This window comes from Pipra filicauda, unplaced genomic scaffold (assembly GCF_003945595.2).
Source record: "Pipra filicauda isolate LSUMZ 115617 unplaced genomic scaffold, ASM394559v2 scaffold344_size1527164_pilon, whole genome shotgun sequence".
In the NCBI taxonomy this organism is placed as follows: Eukaryota; Metazoa; Chordata; class Aves; order Passeriformes; family Pipridae; genus Pipra; species Pipra filicauda.
The window spans coordinates 430277-451776 of NW_024104470.1; the positions used below are offsets into that span (position 1 = coordinate 430277).

Below are 21500 nucleotides of genomic sequence, written 5' to 3' on the forward strand. Positions count from 1 at the left end.
CTGCTACAATCCCATGATTACCAGTTATGGAAATATTTCAAAAAAAGGCAGACAAAGAGATTTCCACAGGGCACAGTGAGCCATCCAATTTGTGCTGTGCTTGGACTTCGTAAATCAAAATCCAAGCGACATTTACAGCACTCTAGCTGTTCCTTAAACTTTATTTTTCTTTACTGCGTGCATTTTGTGCCCTCAGTGAGCTGCAGCTAAAGCTCTGTGTGACTGATGGGAAGCAGAAAGTTGGCTCAGGCTGACTGGGCAAAGCAGCCCCATCTCCCCTCCCCGTTATCTGCATTAAGAGCTTCAACAAATTTGTGTAATACCCAGCATTATAGAAATGGATTTCCAACCAGAAGAGCAGTTGGCAGGATTAAACAAGTAGAAAAGCACATGCACATAAAAAAATCAGGAGGTCTGCACACGAGCTAATGGAGCAAGCAGAAAATCACTGGGCATGCTCCCTGGGCTCTAGGACCGCTTCCTTTACGACAGACAGTAATGTCTCATTACAGGAGAAACAAATACAATAAAGATAAATATTCCATCTTCCCCTGGCTACATTTTAAGTGTTAAGCCAATACAAATTCTCGGGTTATATTTCACAAAAATAGCTACTCAAAAAAAAAACCACCCTGCTGGCAGCACAGCAGAGCAAATTTCATTTGAAAGATAAATCCTACATTCTTCATAGGCAGATGCGAAAATACATCAGACTTTATCATAACAGCTCCTCCCAGGAGCCAGAGAAGCCACAGAGTAAATTTGCAACAAAAAAGTTGCTTCTTTTCCCTTCTTCCTCTATATTGCTTAACTCAACACAGACAAAATTACGAGCAAACCAACAGTTACTGCCACTGGTGAATAAAGGCCACGAACCTTCCCAGTGCCACTGGGCGCTCTGCAAAGTCACTACGGAATCAACCCGGCACTTGGGATCATCAGTGAAACACTTGGAGGGTGAAACTGCACGGATGCTGCAATTACTGTCATCACAAAATGACCATTCAGCTCCACTCCTCCACCGAGGCAAGACCGTACCAACCCTCTGCTAACAAACACAGCCTTGTCGGGGTGTCTGGGCACGAAGGCGCCTGACACCAGCCAGCGGCTGCCAGGAGAAGGCTGCTGGCAATTTAAGGAATGCTGCCAAATGCTGAGCTGGACCAGGACATTTCAGCATCACTATTTCTGGCCGATAAAAGGGCAAACTCAGTCTACCTCCTCCACAGTTTAGTGAAAACTCCTGCGAGCTGACACCTGAAATGATCTTAAAAGCTGCTCTTCGGTGCAGGATTATAAATCTGGATCACCACCACCTTCCCTCCTGCAGCAAGAACATTGCACTGAGGGGTGATTATCCATTTCTTACCAGGATGGGGCAGGGAGCAAAGGAAGAAGCATCTTTAATAAATTAAATCCCAGCTTGGTCCGAGTTGGCCAATCCCTGCAAAGAACACCCCATGGATGCTCCCCCAAACCAAATGAAATTCCCTACGTGCGCAGAAGGTGTTGGAATTGCAGTGCAGAGAGGCATGCACCCTACCCAGGAGTGCACTGGATGTTTAAACATTAAAACCTGTGATTCCTTACAGGTCTGCACCAGCAGTTCTCACCTACTCCAGTGGCTAGGAAGGGGATGGATTCAGGGACGGAAGCTGAAATTGCCCCAAGCAGTGGCAGCACCAGAGGCTGGCTTCCAGTCTTGTGCCTCTTGCAATCTCAAGAAGACCTTTCTGGATTAAAAATATTTTTAATTAGGACTAAATAGTGAATTATAACTAGTAATTTTAGCTTTAATGAAATTATGAAGCGGCTCAGGACTTTCCCCTCACTAACTAGGAAAAAAGAAAACAAAATATATATATCTAAAAGAAACCTGGTGAGCTTGGCAAAGTCTTCCTGCTGCCTAAACCAAGGCTCAGTGATGACCTGAAGCGCAACAGAGCTGTGCAAGGGTGGCAGCTCCTGAGATTTGTAGTTTTGGCCAAACTCTGACTATGAACTGGAAATCCTGCTGGCCTAAAGTCCCCTGGATTCAAGCACTGGAGGCAAACCTGCACCAAGAAGCAGTTGTTTCCATGGACTTAGCTTGGAAGAAGAGCTTAGGCTTTCAAGATTGCTTGCTTTTTTTTAAAGTTGGTTTACATATATTTATTCCTTCTATAATCTCCCCTTGCCTTGCATCTCCACTTTGAATTATTTATCATCAGGTATCACATTCATTTGCATACTTTATGAGGTGCAAAACAAATGATTAGTCATTACACATTAGACTTTCCCAAACCATCTGTGCCAGGCTCCACAGCAGTTTGGTTTCGGTTTTCTCTAATACTTGGGGGAGGAAAAAAAAAAATCCAAGGGGAGAATATTGGATTAACTGGAAACACAGAGTAAAATAATCCATGTGGTTGTGGATAGCAAAGCTTTATTACTCTGCCAGGGTCGTGCCCCTCAAGAAAGGTGCAGATGATCGTCTTTGGCATAATTTAACCTGTGATACAAATCGCAAGCAGCATTATTTCAAAGACTTTTATTTATTGATTAGAAACAAAGTCCTTCTCCTCTTCCTGCTCCCTCCTTGAGTGGTGCTGATTGCACACAACAAAGAGCTATCACTTAAGGAGCCAATTAAGTCAACTTCTGAAAGGTAATTGAATAGCTGGAATTCTTAGTGCACTACTGTACTGCATTATCTTGATTGCAATGAAGGAAAAACAAAGCAGTCAGAGCAACAAAAATTAGAGAATGAGGCTCTGGCCATAGGTAGGATCCAAAATGGATGGTCCCATTAATGCCCCACAAAAAAATTATTTTCTTTCTGTGGTTACTTTTAACCCCTGCTAGAGGTGTGAGAAGGAACAAAACCCCTTGGTCCTGTTTCTGTTCTGTACTTGGCAGGATTTATGAGGGATGGGCTGAGCTGCTGACGGGTGCAGAGAACAGTGCTGGCCACAGCCACCCTGGCACACCCCACCCAACACCTGGGCATCCTGTACTCGACAAAAAGCTTTGATTAAAGCATTTCTTGTGGCTGGGGCTATGAAGATAATGCCTTCTGTACAGATCCACCCACGCCTGACAGAGGACTTCACGCTATCCTGTCAGAGCCATCAACAAATCTCTTTTCTGCTCTCCTGGCTACCTTCAAAGTATCTGGAGGATTTTAGATCATCTCTGGGGTTTCCATACCATGGCCTAACTGGGCTAAAGCAAGACTAGGAGTTTGCAAGCTGTTGGGAAGAAGGACACAGCTTCAGTCCCTTAGAATAAAACAAGCTTAAAAGAAGAAGAAAAAAAAGGAAAAACAGGAGGGGAGGGGGAGGGGGAAGAGAAAGAAAGTGATTGTAAGCCTGCCAATACTCAGAATTTATAAATACTAAGAATTTATATAAAATAACTCATTTAAATGCAGTAAAAAAACCCACATCACAAATCGACAGAAGAATCCTTGGAACCTGAAGACACTGTCTGCAGACAGTAAAAATTCACCATCAATTTCTGAGCAACTACTCTAAGTACTCACAGCACCCAGGCTATAAAGCATTTACACAGGCACATAAAACAGAAGCTTTTCCCACAGTAGGAAAAGAGGCGCCACAAAACATAAAAATCCCCTCTTTCCTCCGCGCCGGCAGCAGCCCGTGGTGTGACCTCCCACCCCTGCCCCTTCACCCGCCTGGGACCCCACAGCAGCACAATCAATCCACCCAACCTCTGAGCACACTAATGGCCAAGTGCTGCTCTCCTGGAGAGGCTCTGGCACTGTCTGCCTCCCCACACATGTATTTTGTCTAGCACTGGAGCCTTGCTGAAGAACATACAGCTGAGCAGGGTGAGACGCTGCAGCTTGGATGCTCTCTCCGTCTGTGCTCCTGGCAGCTTCCACAGCTCGAGGTTCCTTCCCTGAGCCCTGCACAACTTCCCAGCCCTGAACAAGTGTAGACCTCCCAGAGAAACCCAATAAATGCCACTCCTTCAGTAACAAATATGCCAGAGGAGAAATGCAAACCCATCCTTCTGTAGACACGACTTTTGTGTTTGAGGGGCTGAAGGAGGGATGGTCAGAGGGAGGTTCCAAAGGGATTTATGTACCCAGCAGGTTGGGAACCTCTCCTGTGCCTTGATTTCCCTCCTGTGTGAATGACACCCAGCCAGCTTTATAGAGGGCTTTGCTTTTCATCAATTCACTTCCACGTCTAGAAGTCAGGTGCCACTACCCTCACCCTACTGCTCTGGGGCCTCAGGAGCCCCCAGCCTGAACAAAAACATCCATTAATCCATTGGAAATTTGGCAGTGCAATGTAATTAACTCCTGAAATACACATGGTACCAACCTTTGCCACTGTGCACCAAAAATATGGCATTAGCAAACAGCAAGTCCTGCCCAAACTTTTGCCTTACTCATTTTTGTCAGTTGCTCCTCAGTTTATTTTGTAATTATATCTGCAATTTATGCTGAAAGACAGGATGCAATTTAAAGAACTTGAGCAATTTTTTCAAACTTGAATGGTCTTTACCCAAAAGAAGACAGAAGGAAGCCCAGGCACTCAAATACACCCCAAGAGTCCTGACCCTCAGACGATACTCTGTAAAATGGGAGCTTTAGTTTTTCTTCATCAGCAGACTGGAAGCTCATCAAATACAGCAAAGCACCAGCCTCTCCCTGGCCAGTCTATACTTGAGACTTGTTCTATCTTTTCAAAAGCTCTTTTCAGTTACACAATCAAAAAATTCTGTAAGGACTATATCTAGAACAGCTCTAAAAATTGTTGGTACTTTCCCTGAGAGCTCACGTCAACTTATTGGATGGAGGAGCCAAGAGGAGAACAAATATTTCACGAGCAGCCACTGCATATAAATATTGCCTCTGACACAGATGTGCCATGAATAGAATTGCATCCTCACAGCAATTACTAGTACACTCCAGAAACAAGGTTTGTAGAAGTCAAATAAATAAACAAAGGTAGGCTTGAAATAAGAAATTATTTAACTTTCTAGCAAACCACTCCACCTTATAACCATGATTTCCTGCAACACGTTGTGCTGACTCCTATTCCAGTAACACAGTCGTGTACCTGCACAGGTACAAGGGACACATACAAATTACATCTTGCAAAACAACAGTTGGCAAAGAGCAGGATTTGAGGATCCATTGTTCACTGCTCAGCAGCTACATACATTTTAATTCCGACCTCAAAACACAATTTGGACCACGGCAGATGTTTCCTATAGCACAGGCTTGCTTTGGATGAGAGTTAATTCAGTCTGAACATGGCAGCAATGAAGAAAGGGATTTAAATATTTTCTGCTCATTTTCCAAGCTTAATGCTGCAGAGGTAAAAATGAGGAAGGACAAAATTGAAGGACTGAATTTGCCTCTCCCAGTCTTGGATTTGGATCCAGGCCAGCGGGTGAAGTTGTGCCTCCCTGTCACCCAGGGCTTCCTCTGTGACACCAGCCTGTGTTAAAAAGACATTAGTTATTTTAACGAGGTTCTTCCAAATGCACACTGATGTAACTGAGAGGAGAATATGCCTCTAGTTTTAAGCTGCTTAATTTACACCAAAGAAAGGGGACATTCTCCTTTGCAAAACTCCTCCTTCTCTCCCCTTGTAACCCTCAGCAGCTCCCTCCTGCTACCCTACATTAATAAGTAGATCATTACTTCACCGGTCGCACTCAAAATCTTCCATAAGATAAGATCCAATTGCAATTTTACATTCACATAGTTGCCTACACTGAAGAGCCCTGAAATGCTCTTAACGAGTTGTGTGCACAGGGATGGGCTCTTCACACATCAGCGGAACGGGCTTGGGAAGCGACAGCTGCTTCGACAGTGCACAGGCAGTGGAGCAGTTTAAGGGCAAAAGAAATGGTATAAATAATTGAAATCACAGCAAGAAACGTAGGCAGAGCAGAGGGAAAGAGGGCAACTCTGAGGAAGCTGGCAGCAGGAGGAGGTAAGGACTTCTGGAAGCCAAACTAAACCACAGAGCGTGTATAAAACCCACACCTTCTCACCCCCGTGCTATGCCACACACCAGCAGACAAAAAGTTCTTGACCTTTTCTGCACTGGTTGGCAATTTGAATTTTACCCACCTAAGAGCCCTCTCTTGCCAACATCTTTTCCTTTCATCCTCTCCACCAAATCTAATGCAAATGACCCCACACACACGTCCCAGCACCTCAGCAATCTTGGTCACCAAATGATGCTGATAAGTAGATGTGGATTTTAAATTCTGCCACTGACAACTGCCTCACCTACATGGGCCCACTTCTCCTAGCCCAGCCTTTCACAAGAGGCTTCCCAGTACACCCAGGGCATTCAGGGCACACAAGAGAGGATCCTGGTCTCAGGTGGGGCCTCTGAACACCATCAGGGGTAGCTGCAGAAATGGCCACCTCTGGTTTGAAGGCTTGAAGAATAATTAACCAGTGCTCTGGAACAACAGATGAGTGCTTGAAGTTTCAATCTGAGGAGTAAAACACCTCCTTTGATGATCACAGCTGCTATGAAGGGCTAAAGGTTGTAATTTTGCCTGACCTTTAACTACTACAGCAATACTCCTTGACCTGCATTTTAGAAGTTATGAACAGCCAACAAGACTCAGGCTAAGCGATCTGCCACTGTCTTGACAGATTTCCAAAGAGACATGGAGTATCTGCCTTTCTCCGTGTGTGCATCGTGCAAGTCACTCGAGAGCTGTGCAGACATCTGGAAAAAAAACACCATTTCTCTCTGGGTAGTGCTCACCCAAGCAGGAGATGGCAGAAGATGGTTTATAATGCTCCATGGAGGTAACACTCAGCACAACAGCTCCAGGAACCACTCCATCTCAGCACCGGGTTGAAGAAAGGAGACTTCAACTAGCAACTCAGCTAACCAGATGCCTTTAATGAGGAGCAAGTAACGAGATTTCTTAATGAGTCATTCATTTGAAGGGTGTGCAGTGATACCAAGAACCAGGTAAAAATCCCCACCAAGATCTCTCTGCAAGTCATGAGTGTGTAGGATGAGTGTCTTGCCTTACACAGGAATCAATTGACTTTTAGGGGTCAACTGTCAGACCTCAACAGACTCCTCTTGCAGAATGTCAGTGGTTTTAGGGCAAAAGCCAGGCATCACTGTTAAAGTTAAGCCCTGCTCCTAGAGCCCCAGGGGACACAACTGTGATCAGGAGGTGAAGAAACCTTGATACTGACTCTTCTGTGTGAGCAATTCAGTTTAAGAGCTGCTGTTCAAGAAGTATGTCACCAAAAGAAAAGGTGACCACGTTTCTGACATGACTTATTTCTTAAAGAACCTTCCAGAGGCAGCAAGGATACCATGTATCCTCTTCCCTACACACAGCCCTGCTCAGCAAGTGCCTTATGGGGGTGTACCCCAATGTGTACATCAGAGCTCGTGCAGCCTACCTGTCCCAAATTTAAGCCTGGAATGGAAGGGCTGAGCTTCAAGTGCCTCTAAAGACATCCACTAGTTGGGACAGGCAAGTGACAGCTCACAGTCACGTAAACAGCAAAGCTGGTGTCAAGAGCAATTTCCAGTCCACAGCCAAAAGGAGCATACCAGCTCCTTGGATTTCAGCACAAAACTGACTCTTGTACCCTCTCTGTGAGACATGAAGGAGATTGGAAACCCAAATCCACCTTGGACAGGATGGCATTTCTTCTTTGACTTTTCACTAAAGGCAAGGAAGCCCTCCTGTACTTCAAAAGACAACTGACCCTCAACAGTGCTGCCATGGCAGTAAAGATGGGAACCCTGTGGTTTCAGAGGGTCTGCCACCGAGGAGCTGCATTTGGGCACTCTCCATATGAATGATGCGAGTCTTTCCCTGACAAGACAGCCATGAACAGCATCTGTCCTCCAGAGTGCAAAGGAATGATGCTGACTGCCAATCCTCCTCTTCCAGCTGGAGGATGGCTCGTGGGCAGCCATCTCGGCTGAAAGTCCCCAGCCCAGCTCCCACTGTGGGACACACAGCCTGGATGCTGCAGCTGGCTCAGGGATGCCTCAGTTCACCTGGTGAACACTTGGTGTGAGGCTGGAGAACAGAAATGACTCTCTGACAGATGGAAAATGCAGCCGCCCGAGCTGACGGGGGATAACGAAGAACCAGCTAGAGGTGCATTTCTGACACCCACCTTCTTAGAAGTGTGTTTTTGTGGCCCATACCTCCAAACAGCATGGGGTCACAATGAACAGAGTTCCTGCAATGCAAAGCTTTGAACACTTTTAACTAATCGAACCTCATCCAAATGTCACGGTCTCAGTCAACACAAAACTGTTCCTTTCTCTTCCTGCCATCCTCCACTCCACCCATCGGGTGTCCATTAGGTTCAAACACAAAGGCAGCAAAGAGCCTACAACAAGAGCCTCATTAACTTACTGTACAACTAGATTTGTTTTGGAGCATGGTGTCATCCCCCGCACTTCAAGGCAGAGCTCTTGATGACAGAAAAAAATGGATCAAATTAAAAAATATCTTGCACACCTTAATATTGCATGCAGCTCTTCTGCCAGATTTAAAACAACAGCACTATCAGCTGTAAAAGGGAAAAAAAACCCCAGGAAGTCTCCCAAAACAGTGGACCAAATGAAAGAAGAAAAAGATGAAGGAGGTTTCAAATCCGCCCTGGAGAGAATGTGTGTCACAGCTTTAACCTGCTGTGGGGAGGGGGAAAAAAGGAACCAGGATAGCAGAGACCAGAAATCAGATTTATCAGGACCAACCAGGTAGATAAAAGATATGTGATCACCAAGCAAGGATGACTGAGTTGGAATCAGCCAGCTTTGAAAATGTCTAGTCAGCTTTAGCATTTGATACACATGAAATTGGTGTCCGCACAAGAGTATTCTCCTGAAAGGATGGGATTTAATGCAGTCAAGATAATTATCTAGATCCTTCTTTATCCCATTAGTGGTTTTCATTCGCATCCTGGAACACTATAAGCGGATTGTTCAAGAATTATTTGCCATCCGCTGTTTCAATCCCGATTGGAATTATCTTTATACCTCCGTATGAAGAAAAGAGATTACATCCCTGCCAGGGCTTGCTGCAATGCCCTCTTTTCTGAGGCGTCTTTTATCATTTTTGTGCTTTAAGGTGATGAAACGAATCAGAAAACAATTGTCACAAACAGGATTTTGCCCTCTCTGTCTCTTCCTTCCCCACACGTGTGTTTGGGAGGAGGAGGAGACGCTCTTCCCACCACATCCCCTGCAGGAGATGCATCACTGCACCTGCACGGAGATGAAGCTCAACGAGACTTAGTCATCGAATTACCCAGGACAGGATCCAGAAACGCTCCCAGCTTCCTTTTGCACCACGATCCACCAATAAAAGAACAAGGACAAAACTGTTAAAACCAATTAAACATATCACTTGATGCATGAGAAAGAAATGGGATTCACTGCGCCAGAGATCCCAGGGGCATAGGCTAAACGTCGCCTCTCGTGCTCTCTAGTAATATATGTCACTGTGCAAACTCCGATGGAGATCAAGCCAACATCATTCAGCCAACACAATCGCTTGCTTTAAGGCCTAAAACAACAAGAAGACAAAATTCCCCTCCCAGCCACTCTAACTGCCTGCCAGGTTCTGTATTAATGGAAGAATTACATCTCTGTCCAGGTATGGCGAGGGCACAGCTCATCTCCTCATGGGCACCTGCGACTCTGCCCAGCAGTGAAAAAAGATGCCTGGATGCCACCAAAACCATCCCTCCTCCTTATGGAAACTGAAGGAGGTAGGTATTCAGACCCGACATGAATAGGAATGCATGTATTTTTTAAAGAATCATGCTTTATGGCTGTGTAATGAGATCTGTAGGAGAGGTATCTCTATAAACAAGATATTAAAAGGGGGAGGAGGGACACAATAATAGCAGGTGCCAATTACTCAGCTCCCAGCAGAGACTTTCCAATTTCTCACCTTCCCCCAAAGCAAGATGTGCCACTGTATGGCAGCACATTCACTTGCAAGTGTAAGACCCTTTTGGAGTGTTGCTTCTCTCCCCCCAGGCAAAGCTCCATCGCTGCTGTGCCCTTGCCCATTGCCCACCAACCCTGCGCCAGAGCTGAGACTAACACACCATGAAATTAATTTGGAAAGTGAACACAACCATATTTTTATATTTGACTTCAGAATCTGGCCACTCCTCCCATCAGGAGGAACGGCAAATTTGTGAGCTGAGTGCAACTGCCAGGTTTGCATCCCTGCAAATATCTGCTTAGTTTCAGGAACAAAACGCCAGTAATGATTTTGTTATTTTAAGATGGCGGCATAGTTTCAGACAGTTAATGTCCACCCTGCAACTGGAGCTGTCAGAGAGTTCCCATCCTTTCAGGCAAGCACACCATGGTAATGATTAATATTACAAAAGTAACCCAAGCCTCTAAAATGATTATTTCCAAAATCAGCAAATAATTACCAAGGCCTCAGCAATCAATACCCAAGATAAATAGAAGATTAAATTGCAAAAGAAACAGAAGAAAGTAGTTAATATTTGCCAAACACATGCCAAATACACTTTTTCATGGTAACCAGATACTTCCAGTAAATAGATATTTTAGCTCACTGGAGAGGCACTTTCAGAAAGTAATAAATTAATCCAATAAAACAGACAGACAGGGTGGAACCAGACATTAACGAAACACAAACTGATCTATATGGAGCCAACCCACAATCCATGTCCTAATTATGCTCATCCACCACTCTGGGTACTTACCTCCCCCACCCAGGTCAGCTCTTTAGCTCAGGGAAAATACATGTTTCATGCAGATTCACTGGCACAACAGAGTGGAGAATTTCAGCCATCTAATGATGAAGCTTGTGCTCAGCCAGAATTTGTGTTTCTATTTTTTTACCTAAGTACTTCTTGCTCGTCAAAGTCAGCAAATTAATCTCCTTTTAAACAGTTTTTGTTTTTCCTTCAATTTATTCGAAGCTGAGGTGCAGGATGAGCTCCTGCTGCCCCATCAGCACCAGCCACCCATGCAAGACGCCTGTGGAAACAACCCCCAGGGCCTATCACCACTCTGGAACCAGGAGGGTTTGTCCTGGGGGAGCTCTATCCTGCCTCACCACCACTCCTGGGACGCAGGTGGACCCAGAACAACTCCTGACACCCAGTGCAAAGACCAGCACCATCTCCTCCCCAGGCAGCCCAACCAGCTTCTACCCAAAATCATTGCTTGGACTTAATGAAGCCACACTATTAGATGAGTAACTGGTAAAGTTCTTCAAATAGTGGATAACTTGAACTGGACAAGATTAAGACAAGGAAGACATGTGGGAAGATGTCCATCCTGGTCATTTTCTGCAACATCAAAGGAAGAAGGAAGGGAGGAAACCGAGTGAAATAGAAGGCAAAGAAAAAAGATATCAAAGCCAGCTCCAGAGAGCGCAATGAGAGATGACACGAAAAAGGAATGGTTAAAACATGAAAAGCAAGATCAAATAAAAGATCACAGTCAGGGCACAGAGCATGGGGAAGGGAGACCACCACACCACTTTCACCAGCATTAACTGAATAATTCATTTGACAGGTACTTGTCTGTGGCAGTGGTGAGTCTGAGAGAGTTCAACCACCACCCAGGTCCATCCATTCACCCAGCAAAGGACTGGTCAAACACTGCTCTTGCTCTTCACATGGGGACATGGCTCGGGGACACTGCTCAGCAGCTCTGCTCCCCTGATGTCTGTCTGTCTGAGAGGGATAAAGAAATTTAGTTCTCCCTCAGAAAACTTCTCCAGTTTCTTCTGTGTGAAGTTCTTGGTACTGGCAGGGTTGGTCTCATTACCATGCTTTCAATATACTAGGCTGTAGAAGAATTTAATGTTCTTACACAGATCTTAAGCAGCTCATTTCTCAGTATTAGAAGTGTTTCTTTGATTATTTACAAGAGCTCATGAAAGCTACACAACCTTTTGGTACCACGGGCCTCCTCCCTAAGCCATGACATTCCTCAGAACAGTGACAATACACAGAGGATTTATTGCTGCCTAAGTACAAGCAGCAACTGACAAAAAAGGGTCTCCAGCTTAAACCAGGTTAAACCTTCCAGAAACTCTTGCCATCCCAGGGAGAGAAGAAAAACCGAAGTGCTCTAAGGCAGACTTGAAAACGTGATTAGGATGGTCTAAAAACTCATTGAGGAACAGGCATGGACCAGGCAGCAGCACTGATACAAGCCAACACTGTGCTTTTCCCCCAGTTCAAAATCCATCCCACTACAAACAGCTCCTAAACCACCAGAGCAACAATTATAGTCACAAGTAAATGGACACTGCAACACAACAAAACTCATCATGAACATAAAAGACAAGTGGAGATTAATTTTTGCCCAGAAGCTTCTTTAAAGCCTAACAATTTACATTTTAATGCTACTGCTGTCCACTTTAATATAAGCAGAAATGAAAATACCTTGCACAAGACATTTTCGTGTGCATGTCGAGTCACTTCAAAATACAGATTAACCTTTAGGTAAGTATTTATCCTGTACATAGCACAGAAGGGATAGAATATTTAAATACTGGGAGAGGCACTCCAAGGCAGGGGCAGTCAGGAGGGAAGATGGAGTTACAGAGCTGTCTCTGTGCATCAGAGATGCATCCATGCTAATGCACTGATCCAGGAGACTTAAATGTATCTTGACACCGGGACAAAAACAGAAGGAGAAGTGGCCAGTGACACAAGTAATGCAGAAAGAGATTATTTAAAACAGGAATCTGCCACTCCCAGATTTTCTCGCTTTGCCAGGGAAGCCTGATGTGAGCTCAAAAATAAACCCAAGAAGGCCATTGCTGAATAAAAAGCCCCCTGCACTGTAATTCAAGTGGAGAAGGCAGAAACAAAGTATTTTCCTCCATCGAAGACAACAATCCTCTGCCTGCATCAGGAAGCTGTTAAGCAGATGCTTAATCAGCCCTCCCTGAAAAGCCTCTCCTCCTAACAGCACTAACCTGCCTGCCCCCGCTGAAGCCCTTTGATTATTTTAATAATTTCCACAGTCCTTTTATTTGCCCAGTGAGTTCTCCCACCGCAGCAGCCACCTTCACCCACCCAGCCCCCCGCCCTCTTGGGCTTTGTCTCATGAAAAAGAAAACTTCAACATTAAAATTAGCATGAAAATGATATGGAAAATCTTCACCTGAAATACACAACCATCGTCTCCAAATATTTCTAGGCAGGTGGCTCGGCCTCACCTCTGCAGGGGTTTCCTGCAGAGCCCTGGTGGCTGTGGATGCCTGTGCTGAGCCAGGCACCCCAGGATGGGTATGTGTGTGTGTTTCTTTATACCATGAACAGAAAAAACGGTCCTTTGGGGACTGGTTTGGGTTTTGTGAACAGGGAGAACTGTGGATATCACAAGCCTATCTGCAGCAGCTTTGTCCATCTATTGCTAAAGCAATTTCTCCACTGTTTAGTGGCTTCAAGGCTTTCTAGAGATGACTGGCAGCTTCACTTAAACTAGCCAGCTATAGATGTGTTTTACATTAAACACTAAGTGAATAATCAATGAACATTCAGGATGTAAGTACAAATCAATTATTTGTTTTAGATGAATCAAAGGGAATTGCAAATGAGATAGAGTTTTGTTCTGCAACAGAAATAAACCAAGAGAAGTACTTGATCTAATTGGGGGTGTGTGTGTTAACTTCCTCTGACTGCTCCTCTCCTACACGCTGACACAGACCCTGCTGTCACAGAAGCCTGGCTCTGTCCTCCAAACCCCTGTGACAAGAGATGTCACTGTCCCCAGAGAGCAGATGGGAACTGAGGCATGAAACCAGCCAGCTGACTTTTCCAAGACTGGGAGAGATACAGCACAGCAAGGACACGACTCCAAGTCTCCCACTCTGAGGAACACAGGTTAGGAGAAAAGCCCCTTCCACTTCCAGTAACTTCAGCTCCATCACACAACTGCAGCTCTTACTGTGGGAGCAGCAACAGGACACGAACAAGTGCACGTGAAATACAGGTCAAGAGCCCCGTTTCAATACCTAATAAAAACTGAAAAGAAATAAAACCATAAATAAATGTGTCTCCAGACAATGAAAAATTTATTTTCATAAAAGCATATCAACAGATTGCACAGTGCCCCTTGCTCTCAAGATGAATTTGGTCAAATCATAGGCAGGATAATTTTGCAGATGCTGTTGCATTCCCAATTCCAATTCCACGCAATGTCTGCTGAGCACCACACAGGCCAAGTAAAGCTCTCAGAAATGCCCCTGCACATCTTTTTATTCACCATGCTTTTTAATGACAGATTTCTAAACTTCACAGTTCCTCAGCCAGGTCCCTGCCTGCACCTCCTCAGCCATCAGAAGCACCCACTGGGTCTGCTGCTGGCATCTCTCCTCCTGGGAAACACTTCCAAGGGCTGCAGTGAAGTGACCCCAGCTCAAACCAGGGCTTGCACTCACATCCGTTTGGCCGCAACCAGTGCTTAAGACCTCAAAGAAACTACAAAAACCTGAAGTCAAGCTGGTGCAGGCAACATAAATGAAAAAGCAGCAGGAACCCCCATATGCCTCAAGATACGGCTCATATTTAGCGGTACCACAAGCTTTGACTCTGCTGCTTCCAGAGCGGATTAGCGTTCACGGCTTTTATGCACTGTATAAGAAGACTTTGTAAACACACCCAGAAGAACATCCCTCCGGGACAAAGTTGGCTTCCCACAAAGGACACCCCCAGCGAGCAGAGTATCCTGCCACGAGCAGAGCATCCCGCTGTGCGCGGAGCATCCCGCTGTGCCCGGCACCGAACAAGAGATATTTCTTTACAGAGGTGCTGCCTGAGCATTCCCTGCTGCACCAGATCAACATCCACGCTGCAGCCAGTGCCCCAAAAACGCCAACCACCCGACATCCCATTCCCCACCACGCCCACAAGTCAAGGGAGAGACCCCACGCTCAGATCTGCACTGAGATACCCACCCGGGGTGCAAGTGGTGAGTCCTTCAAGGAGCTTTGCACATCTGCTCTGAAGAGCTTTCACAACACCCACAGGAAAAAGGTTCCCCTGGGATGAGCATCCAAAACACCACACAGTCACAACCGATCTTAGGGGTGTGAAACCACCACGCAAAGAGCAACCCCACTTTGCAGGCAAATCTGTAGGTACGGAGGTACCTGCAGTTGGGGTTTTACAATGGAAGCCTGGAGCTGGTTGGCACTGGGCAACTATAAATCATTAAAACTTGAGGGGGAAAAAAACTTGTCAGGGGAAGTGTGCACAGGTAGCATGGGGACAGAGCCTGCCCTGAGCTATGCAGTTCTACTCAGGAGGTGCAGTCCCAACTTCAACCTGCAGCATTTCCAAGGGGCAGCATGTTGGGAATCTCCTTAAAATGTTCAACACAAGGGTTTAGAATTTCCTGTTCAATATAAAACCAAACACAAACACTTAAACCCCAAATATCCTGCAGTATTTATGGCTCTGGGCTGCAAGGGGCAAAGAGAAGGGTTGCATAAACAGTACATGGCTGGTCAGTTCGTCAAGACAAGAACAAACATCGTGGATGAGAACTGAATAGTTTTTGTCATTGGAAAGAAAAAAACACAATTTAATTGCAGGTAGGTTATATTGTTTGCCTTCGTCCCATCTGCACTTGTGACTTATCTAAAGTCACAAAGTGACTGATCTCTCAGTAGAACACCCCCTGGAATTCCCACATTGGGCATGTTAATGCCCGAGCCTGCCTGTGCCTTCCTGAGGGCTTGATCCTCCACAGTTAAACCCTACAGGTCCAATGCATGACACCAGGTTACAGAAGAGCTTCTTCCATGGCAGTTGTTGGTTTTTGAAAGTTAAACCACATTTAAACCTAGAACCAGCAAAGAGAGAATATCAGACTTTGTCCAAGACACCCACCACCATGACACACAGCACGTGGTCCACCTCCAAACACCCCGTGATGCTGGACACCGGCCGCCTGGGTGACTGGTTGTGCTATTTGAGGCTGCCCTTCTCTTCCCACTCCAGCAGACTATTTCAAACCTCATTTATAATTGGAAAGAGGCAGCATCTCTTTTTGCAGACCATGAGGTCAAAACTTTGCTAATAACCAAAGCGCGGCAGAACGCCATTAGCAGGTAAACAAGCCCTGAGCTGGTCACGGAAAAGCGGCTCTAGAGATGGTTTGTTCTGGTTTATTTTCTTTTGATTAATTGTTTTGTCCTCCCAACACAGAGTGGGAAGACAAGCAGGCTCTGCGATACTCTACACGTGTTTTAATATCATTTTATTCCCCACTAGAGGCAATGAGGACACCTTGCCAGCCTTCCCCAGAACTCAACAACATGAGCAGCTCGGGATCACTGGGAACTGTCTCCAGTCACTCACAGGGGATGGCTGATGTTACAGAGGACTGGCAAACACAAAGCCTATCTTTGAAAAATACAGGAATGGGAATAAGGAGGAGGCAGGAAATTACAGAATAATCAGCTTAACTTCAGTTGAAGTGCTTAGAAGACAAGGAGAACTTGAGCAAGAGATAACCTCTGTTTATCAAGAACAAATCACACCACATTTCTCATATTTCTCTTTGCAATGGGGTGCTGGGGCTTGCAGGAAAAGGGGAAGAAGCAAAGATTTCAGAGAGACCTTTGATAGTGTCTAATGGGATGCACCCATAACACAGTGAGGGATGCAGGGGCTGGACCATTGCTGGGAAGACCACCAGTGAAGTGGTCGCTGCTCTCTGAGCACAGACCCCACTGAAGCAGGTTCCAGTGGAACCTATTCCAGCTCCAATACCACTTGGTGTTTTCATCCACAACTTGGCTGATGGCAGAGAAAACATGCTGATTGCCTTGGAAGGCTACACCAAGCTGAGAGGGACTGCAAGCATGCAGGAGGACAAGATCAGAATTCAAAACAATCCTGACACTTCAGAAAAAGCAGTCTGAAAAAGAAAAAAAGGATGCAGTTCAACAAGGGCAAGCGTGAGGTAATGCAATTTGGTAAGAATAATTAACCGGGCAAATACAAGATAAGGAATGAAAAGCAGGAAAAGTTCTGGAAAGGAATGGCTGAAAGGTCAATGGGATAAAAAAATTAAACATGAGTCACCTGTGGCAAAAGTAAAAAGCAAACAGTGGGATGTATTGACAGGATCACTGTATGTAAAAGATATGAAGTAATCCCTTAGTCTTCCGAGCAAAAATATGGCAGCGATTTCAGTCCTTTATCACAGGCTAAGCAACATTCATCACCGGGGATGATAGTCCAGAAGAGAGTCAAAGAACAACTGCAGAACAATACATGACCTAAAATGAGTGATCAAAAGAACTAGCGTGGTTTAATCTATATTAGTACAGGGAAACACAGTAGCAACTTACAAATATCTACTGGGCTCCTGCAAAGGACAGAAGGAACTTTTCTGCCTGTGCCCAATAAATGGAAAAAAGAAGAGCGATCATAAAACTAAACTGAAGAAAAAGACATTTCTGCTCAGGTCATAAGAAAAATCCAATATCAAGGCTGCTAAATGTCAAACAGATTGTCCGGGGAGCTTAGAGCGTCTCTGTCATCGGAGCTTTTTAAGAATGAATACGACAAACATCTGTCAGGAAGGGGTTGGTTATCAGCGATTGTGGGTAGGGCAGGAGATGGATTGAATGACCTCCCAAGGTCTCCTCCAGCTCTGTATTGAATAACGGTCTGATACGTAAATGACCATAACAGCTGGAAACCTGCTGTGCTGACACAGCCCGACCGGTGTTATCTGTGACCTGTTGTAGTGATCCTTGTGTGCAACTGACTGTGTTGCTGTCAGAGGGAAACACCCCAGGGAGGGTCCTCCAGAGAAGGACAGGGACAGTGGTACCCCAGGTTGCTATTTTAGCACTTGCATGAGCAGCAGGGAAAAGCTATTTGTTAAAAAATACAGGTGAGTCAAAGGAGGACAGACTGCCCAGTGGGGTTGGCCACCCTGCTTCTGAAACCTGCAGGGACTGCTCGAAGCCCACACAGCACTGCACACTGCTTTCACTTTGTTTATGGGAGGGAGCTCTGAGCAGAGCCACTGCTCAGTGGTAACCACAGAGCAGCTCTCAGAGTGCTCCCCTGCCTTTGCACAACTACCATGGTCTAGCATTTCCAGCTGAAAGGGCACACACCAACACCGGGATGTGCAAACATTCTGGCCACTTAAAAATCCCACCAGCAGAAGCAAACCAATCCACCAGTACCCTGACAGCATACCTGCATTGCCTGTCACCGAAACCTCTGTGGGAGGCAGCTCTGGTGGGATTTAAACCATGTTAGCAGCACGATAGGAGAGCCCTTCAGTGACAAATGAGGCACAGGAGTCCAAGCTGCCGCCTGTTCGACTCCCGAAACTGCCAGGATGAAATGGCACATCCCAAGCTCTCCTGCCCTGCTGCCAGGGAAGTGGCTGGGCTGGATGGGCTCGTGTCATCCTGCCCATCAGAGCCAAAAAGCCTTCCCCCAGAGCTGCCCCAGCCCTGATGCTGGCTTTGCACTATGCACAAGCTGCACGGTGTGCCATGGGATTGCAAAGCCACCAAGTCACATCTTACACTCAGCAAAAGCTGCTTCTCACCTGTAGCAGAGAGAGATGTTTATATGGCAAGTGGGAATTGAGAGTCAAGGGATGGTTGGTTAGACCATGCACTTTAATGACCTTTCAAAGTGCAGGAAATGGAAGAGCTGAGCAATTACCATGGCTGTGAGAGGTTGCACACCCATACACAGGACAGATACACAATTCAGAAGCAACTGTGAGAATTGTCCTCCAGGCCAGGATAAGTCTGATGCACTGCTTGAGTGAGAAACTGGGTGGGGAAAAGCAACTATTATGTTGTCAGGAAAAACCAGCAGTGAGCATCTGGTGATACCTGCTTGGGATTCCTCCCAGCCTCGGTGGGACGGGGCCCTGCACCCCTGCTCTGCAGCCACCTACTCGGTGCAAAGCCAGCACCGATATTTGAGTGCTGAAGCCGCAGCCCTCACACCTGTCCCACATCCACTGAAGTTACTGGACTCGGCATCGAGCCACAGGAGCCCTGTGCAGGGAAGGCAGGGCTGCTCAGATCTCCCCTCACTTCCAGTTTGCCCAGAGAATCCCCACCATCCCAGGGCTCGCCCCCGTTGCTGGCATCACCACCCCTCCACACAGATTTAACCCCCCTGGGTTCCATCGCCCATGGAGGTTTCGGCCATAAACATGGGAGCGTGAAGAAGAGCATCGCCAAAGCCAAGCCCAGCACACTCCGACCTGGATGACAGTCCTTATCACCCCGCAGCTCCTCGACCATCCATGGGCACCCCAGGCCAGAGTGCACCGGGGGGACGAGCGAGGACCCCCGTCCAGGGCACCTCCCGCCCAGCTGGACACGGGCAGGGGCGCGGGCACGCCGCCCCGGGAGTCCCACGGGTCACGGTCCCACGGGGACCAGGGGGTACCGCGGGGCCAGAGGCGCACAGAATCCCGCCAGGTCCGCATCCCTGGGGCTCCGGCAGGATCCTGCCCGCCGGGATCCCCCAGCTCCCGCCGGATGCTCAGCGGGTCTGGATCCCACCGAACCCCCGGGCGCGGCTCGCGGAGCCCCCGCACACCCTCGCCGGGCGCGGGGCGGTGGCCGGGCCCCGGGGAGGCGGCCGAGCCCCCCTTACCTTTGTGCCCGCCGAAGGCGCCGTACCAGGAGAGCGAGAGCAGCGCGCACAGGCAGCCGAGCAGCAGCGTGAGCGCCGTGCCGCTGCGGAGCCTCATCGCCTCCTCGCCGGCGGGGGCGGCCGCATGTCCCGGGCGCGGCGCGGGCTCGGCGGCCCCGGGGGCCCTGGCGGAGCGGCGCGGGAGCGGCGCGGGAGCGGCGCGGGAGCGGAGCGGGGCTCACCGCCCGCACCGCCCGCACCGCCCGCTCGCAGCGCCCGCGCCGGGCCCGCCGGGCGGGCGGGCGGGGCGGGGCCGAGGGGCGGGGCCGAGGGGCGGGGCGGCAGCGGGCGGAGGGCGCCCCCGTGCGGGAGAGTGCGGGTGTGCGGCGGGGCGGGGGGAGAGGGAGAATGAGATTGTGAGATTGTGAGATTGTGAGATTGTGAGATTGTGAGATTGTGAGATTGTGAGTGTGTGTGAGTGAGAGTGAGATTGTGTGTGTGAGTGTGAGAGTGAGTGTGAGATTGTGAGATTGTGAGTGTGTGTGAGAGTGAGTGTGTGAGTATGTGAGATTGTGTGTGTGTGTGTGTGTGAATGAGAGTGTATGTGTGAGTGTGTGTGTGTGTGTCTGTGTGAGATTGTGAGAGTGAGTGTGTATGTGAGACTGTGTGTGTGAGAGTGTATGTGTGTGAGATTATGTGTGTGAGTGAGAGTATGTGAGTGTGTGAGATTGTGTGTCTGTGTGTGTGAGTGTGTGTGTGTGTGTGTGCGTGTGTGTGATTGTGAGTGTGAGACTGTGTGTGAATGTGAGAGTGTGTGAGAATGTGTGTGAGAGTGAGTGTGTGTGTGTGAGATTGCATGTGAGTATGAGAGCGTGAGTGTGAGTGGGTGAGTGTGAGATTGTGTATGAGTCTTTGAATGTGTGTGTGAGATTGTGATTGTGTGTGTGACTGTGTGTGTGACTGTGTGTCTGTGAGTGTGCATGAGTGAGTGTGTCCTTGTGTGAAAGTGTGTGAGAGTGTCTGTGTGTGTGTGCGTCTGTATGTGACTCTGTGTGTACATACATATGTATGTGTGCACAAGTGCACATTCTTGTGTTACACATATAACTTACATACCTGTATCCTTGGCTCATCCCTATCGATGCATAGAGAGGTGTCCCCACGGGGTGTGCACAGCTGGGGCACTGTGGGGGCTGTGCAGGACAAGGTCGGGGGGCAGCAGCAGTGTACCCTCGCTGCCATTCCGGCAGAAGAATTTCATCTTGGTTAAGGAAACAGCATCTCATGTTTACTGAGAGAAAATCAATGCCAGATTAATACCACAAATGGAAGCTGCTGCCTGGAAGGACATCATCCCTCTTCCAAAGGACCTGGCATTCAGGGGTTACGACCTCAAGCTGCTTGCCTGGGTGAAAGACAGAAGAAATCAGATTAAAAAATTATTTTGCTTCTGTTTTCTTCTGTTAATGGGTCCAGCTTATTTCATTACAGACCAGGAGGAGCTGTACAGTGAGGTCAGGCTCCACAAGCATTTACGTGCCTCCATCATCTGAACTTGTATCTTTGGTTGTGCGTGAGGTCAGGCAGCTCGTGTGCCCCGTACATGGGTACATAATTCCTCCAGTGAAAGTTGTCATCTTCGGTTCCCCAGAGCTCTGCTAGCGAGTAAATATTTCTCAGACGTGTAAATACTGTAGGACTGGCTTCCAGTGATCAAAGTCTGTTGTTTGAGATGTTTGGATCAATCAGGGTGCAATGTACAGCAAAGCTCTGCCCGTGCCAGAGGCAGGAGCAGCGATGCAGGCACTTGGCAATGCTCGGATACAGCCCAGGAGTTGTCCCAGGTGGCAGGCAGGGATGA

General features: G+C 47.3%; 1 protein-coding gene across 2 annotated transcripts in view; it reads right to left on the reverse strand.

Moving 5' to 3' along the window:
• The window catches only part of MGAT4B (alpha-1,3-mannosyl-glycoprotein 4-beta-N-acetylglucosaminyltransferase B), a 51468-nt gene extending 31645 nt beyond the window's left edge, over positions 1-19823 (reverse strand). Inside the window, exon 1 of one of the 2 annotated variants that reach the window (XM_039384279.1) lies at positions 19661-19823. In XM_039384279.1, coding sequence (XP_039240213.1) covers positions 19661-19757 — 97 coding nt within the window. In that variant the 5' untranslated portion in view covers positions 19758-19823. The remainder of the gene's footprint in view (positions 1-19660) is intronic. The other variant, XM_027724054.2, reaches the window with a different exon arrangement.
• Positions 19824-21500: the final 1677 nt, after the last annotated feature.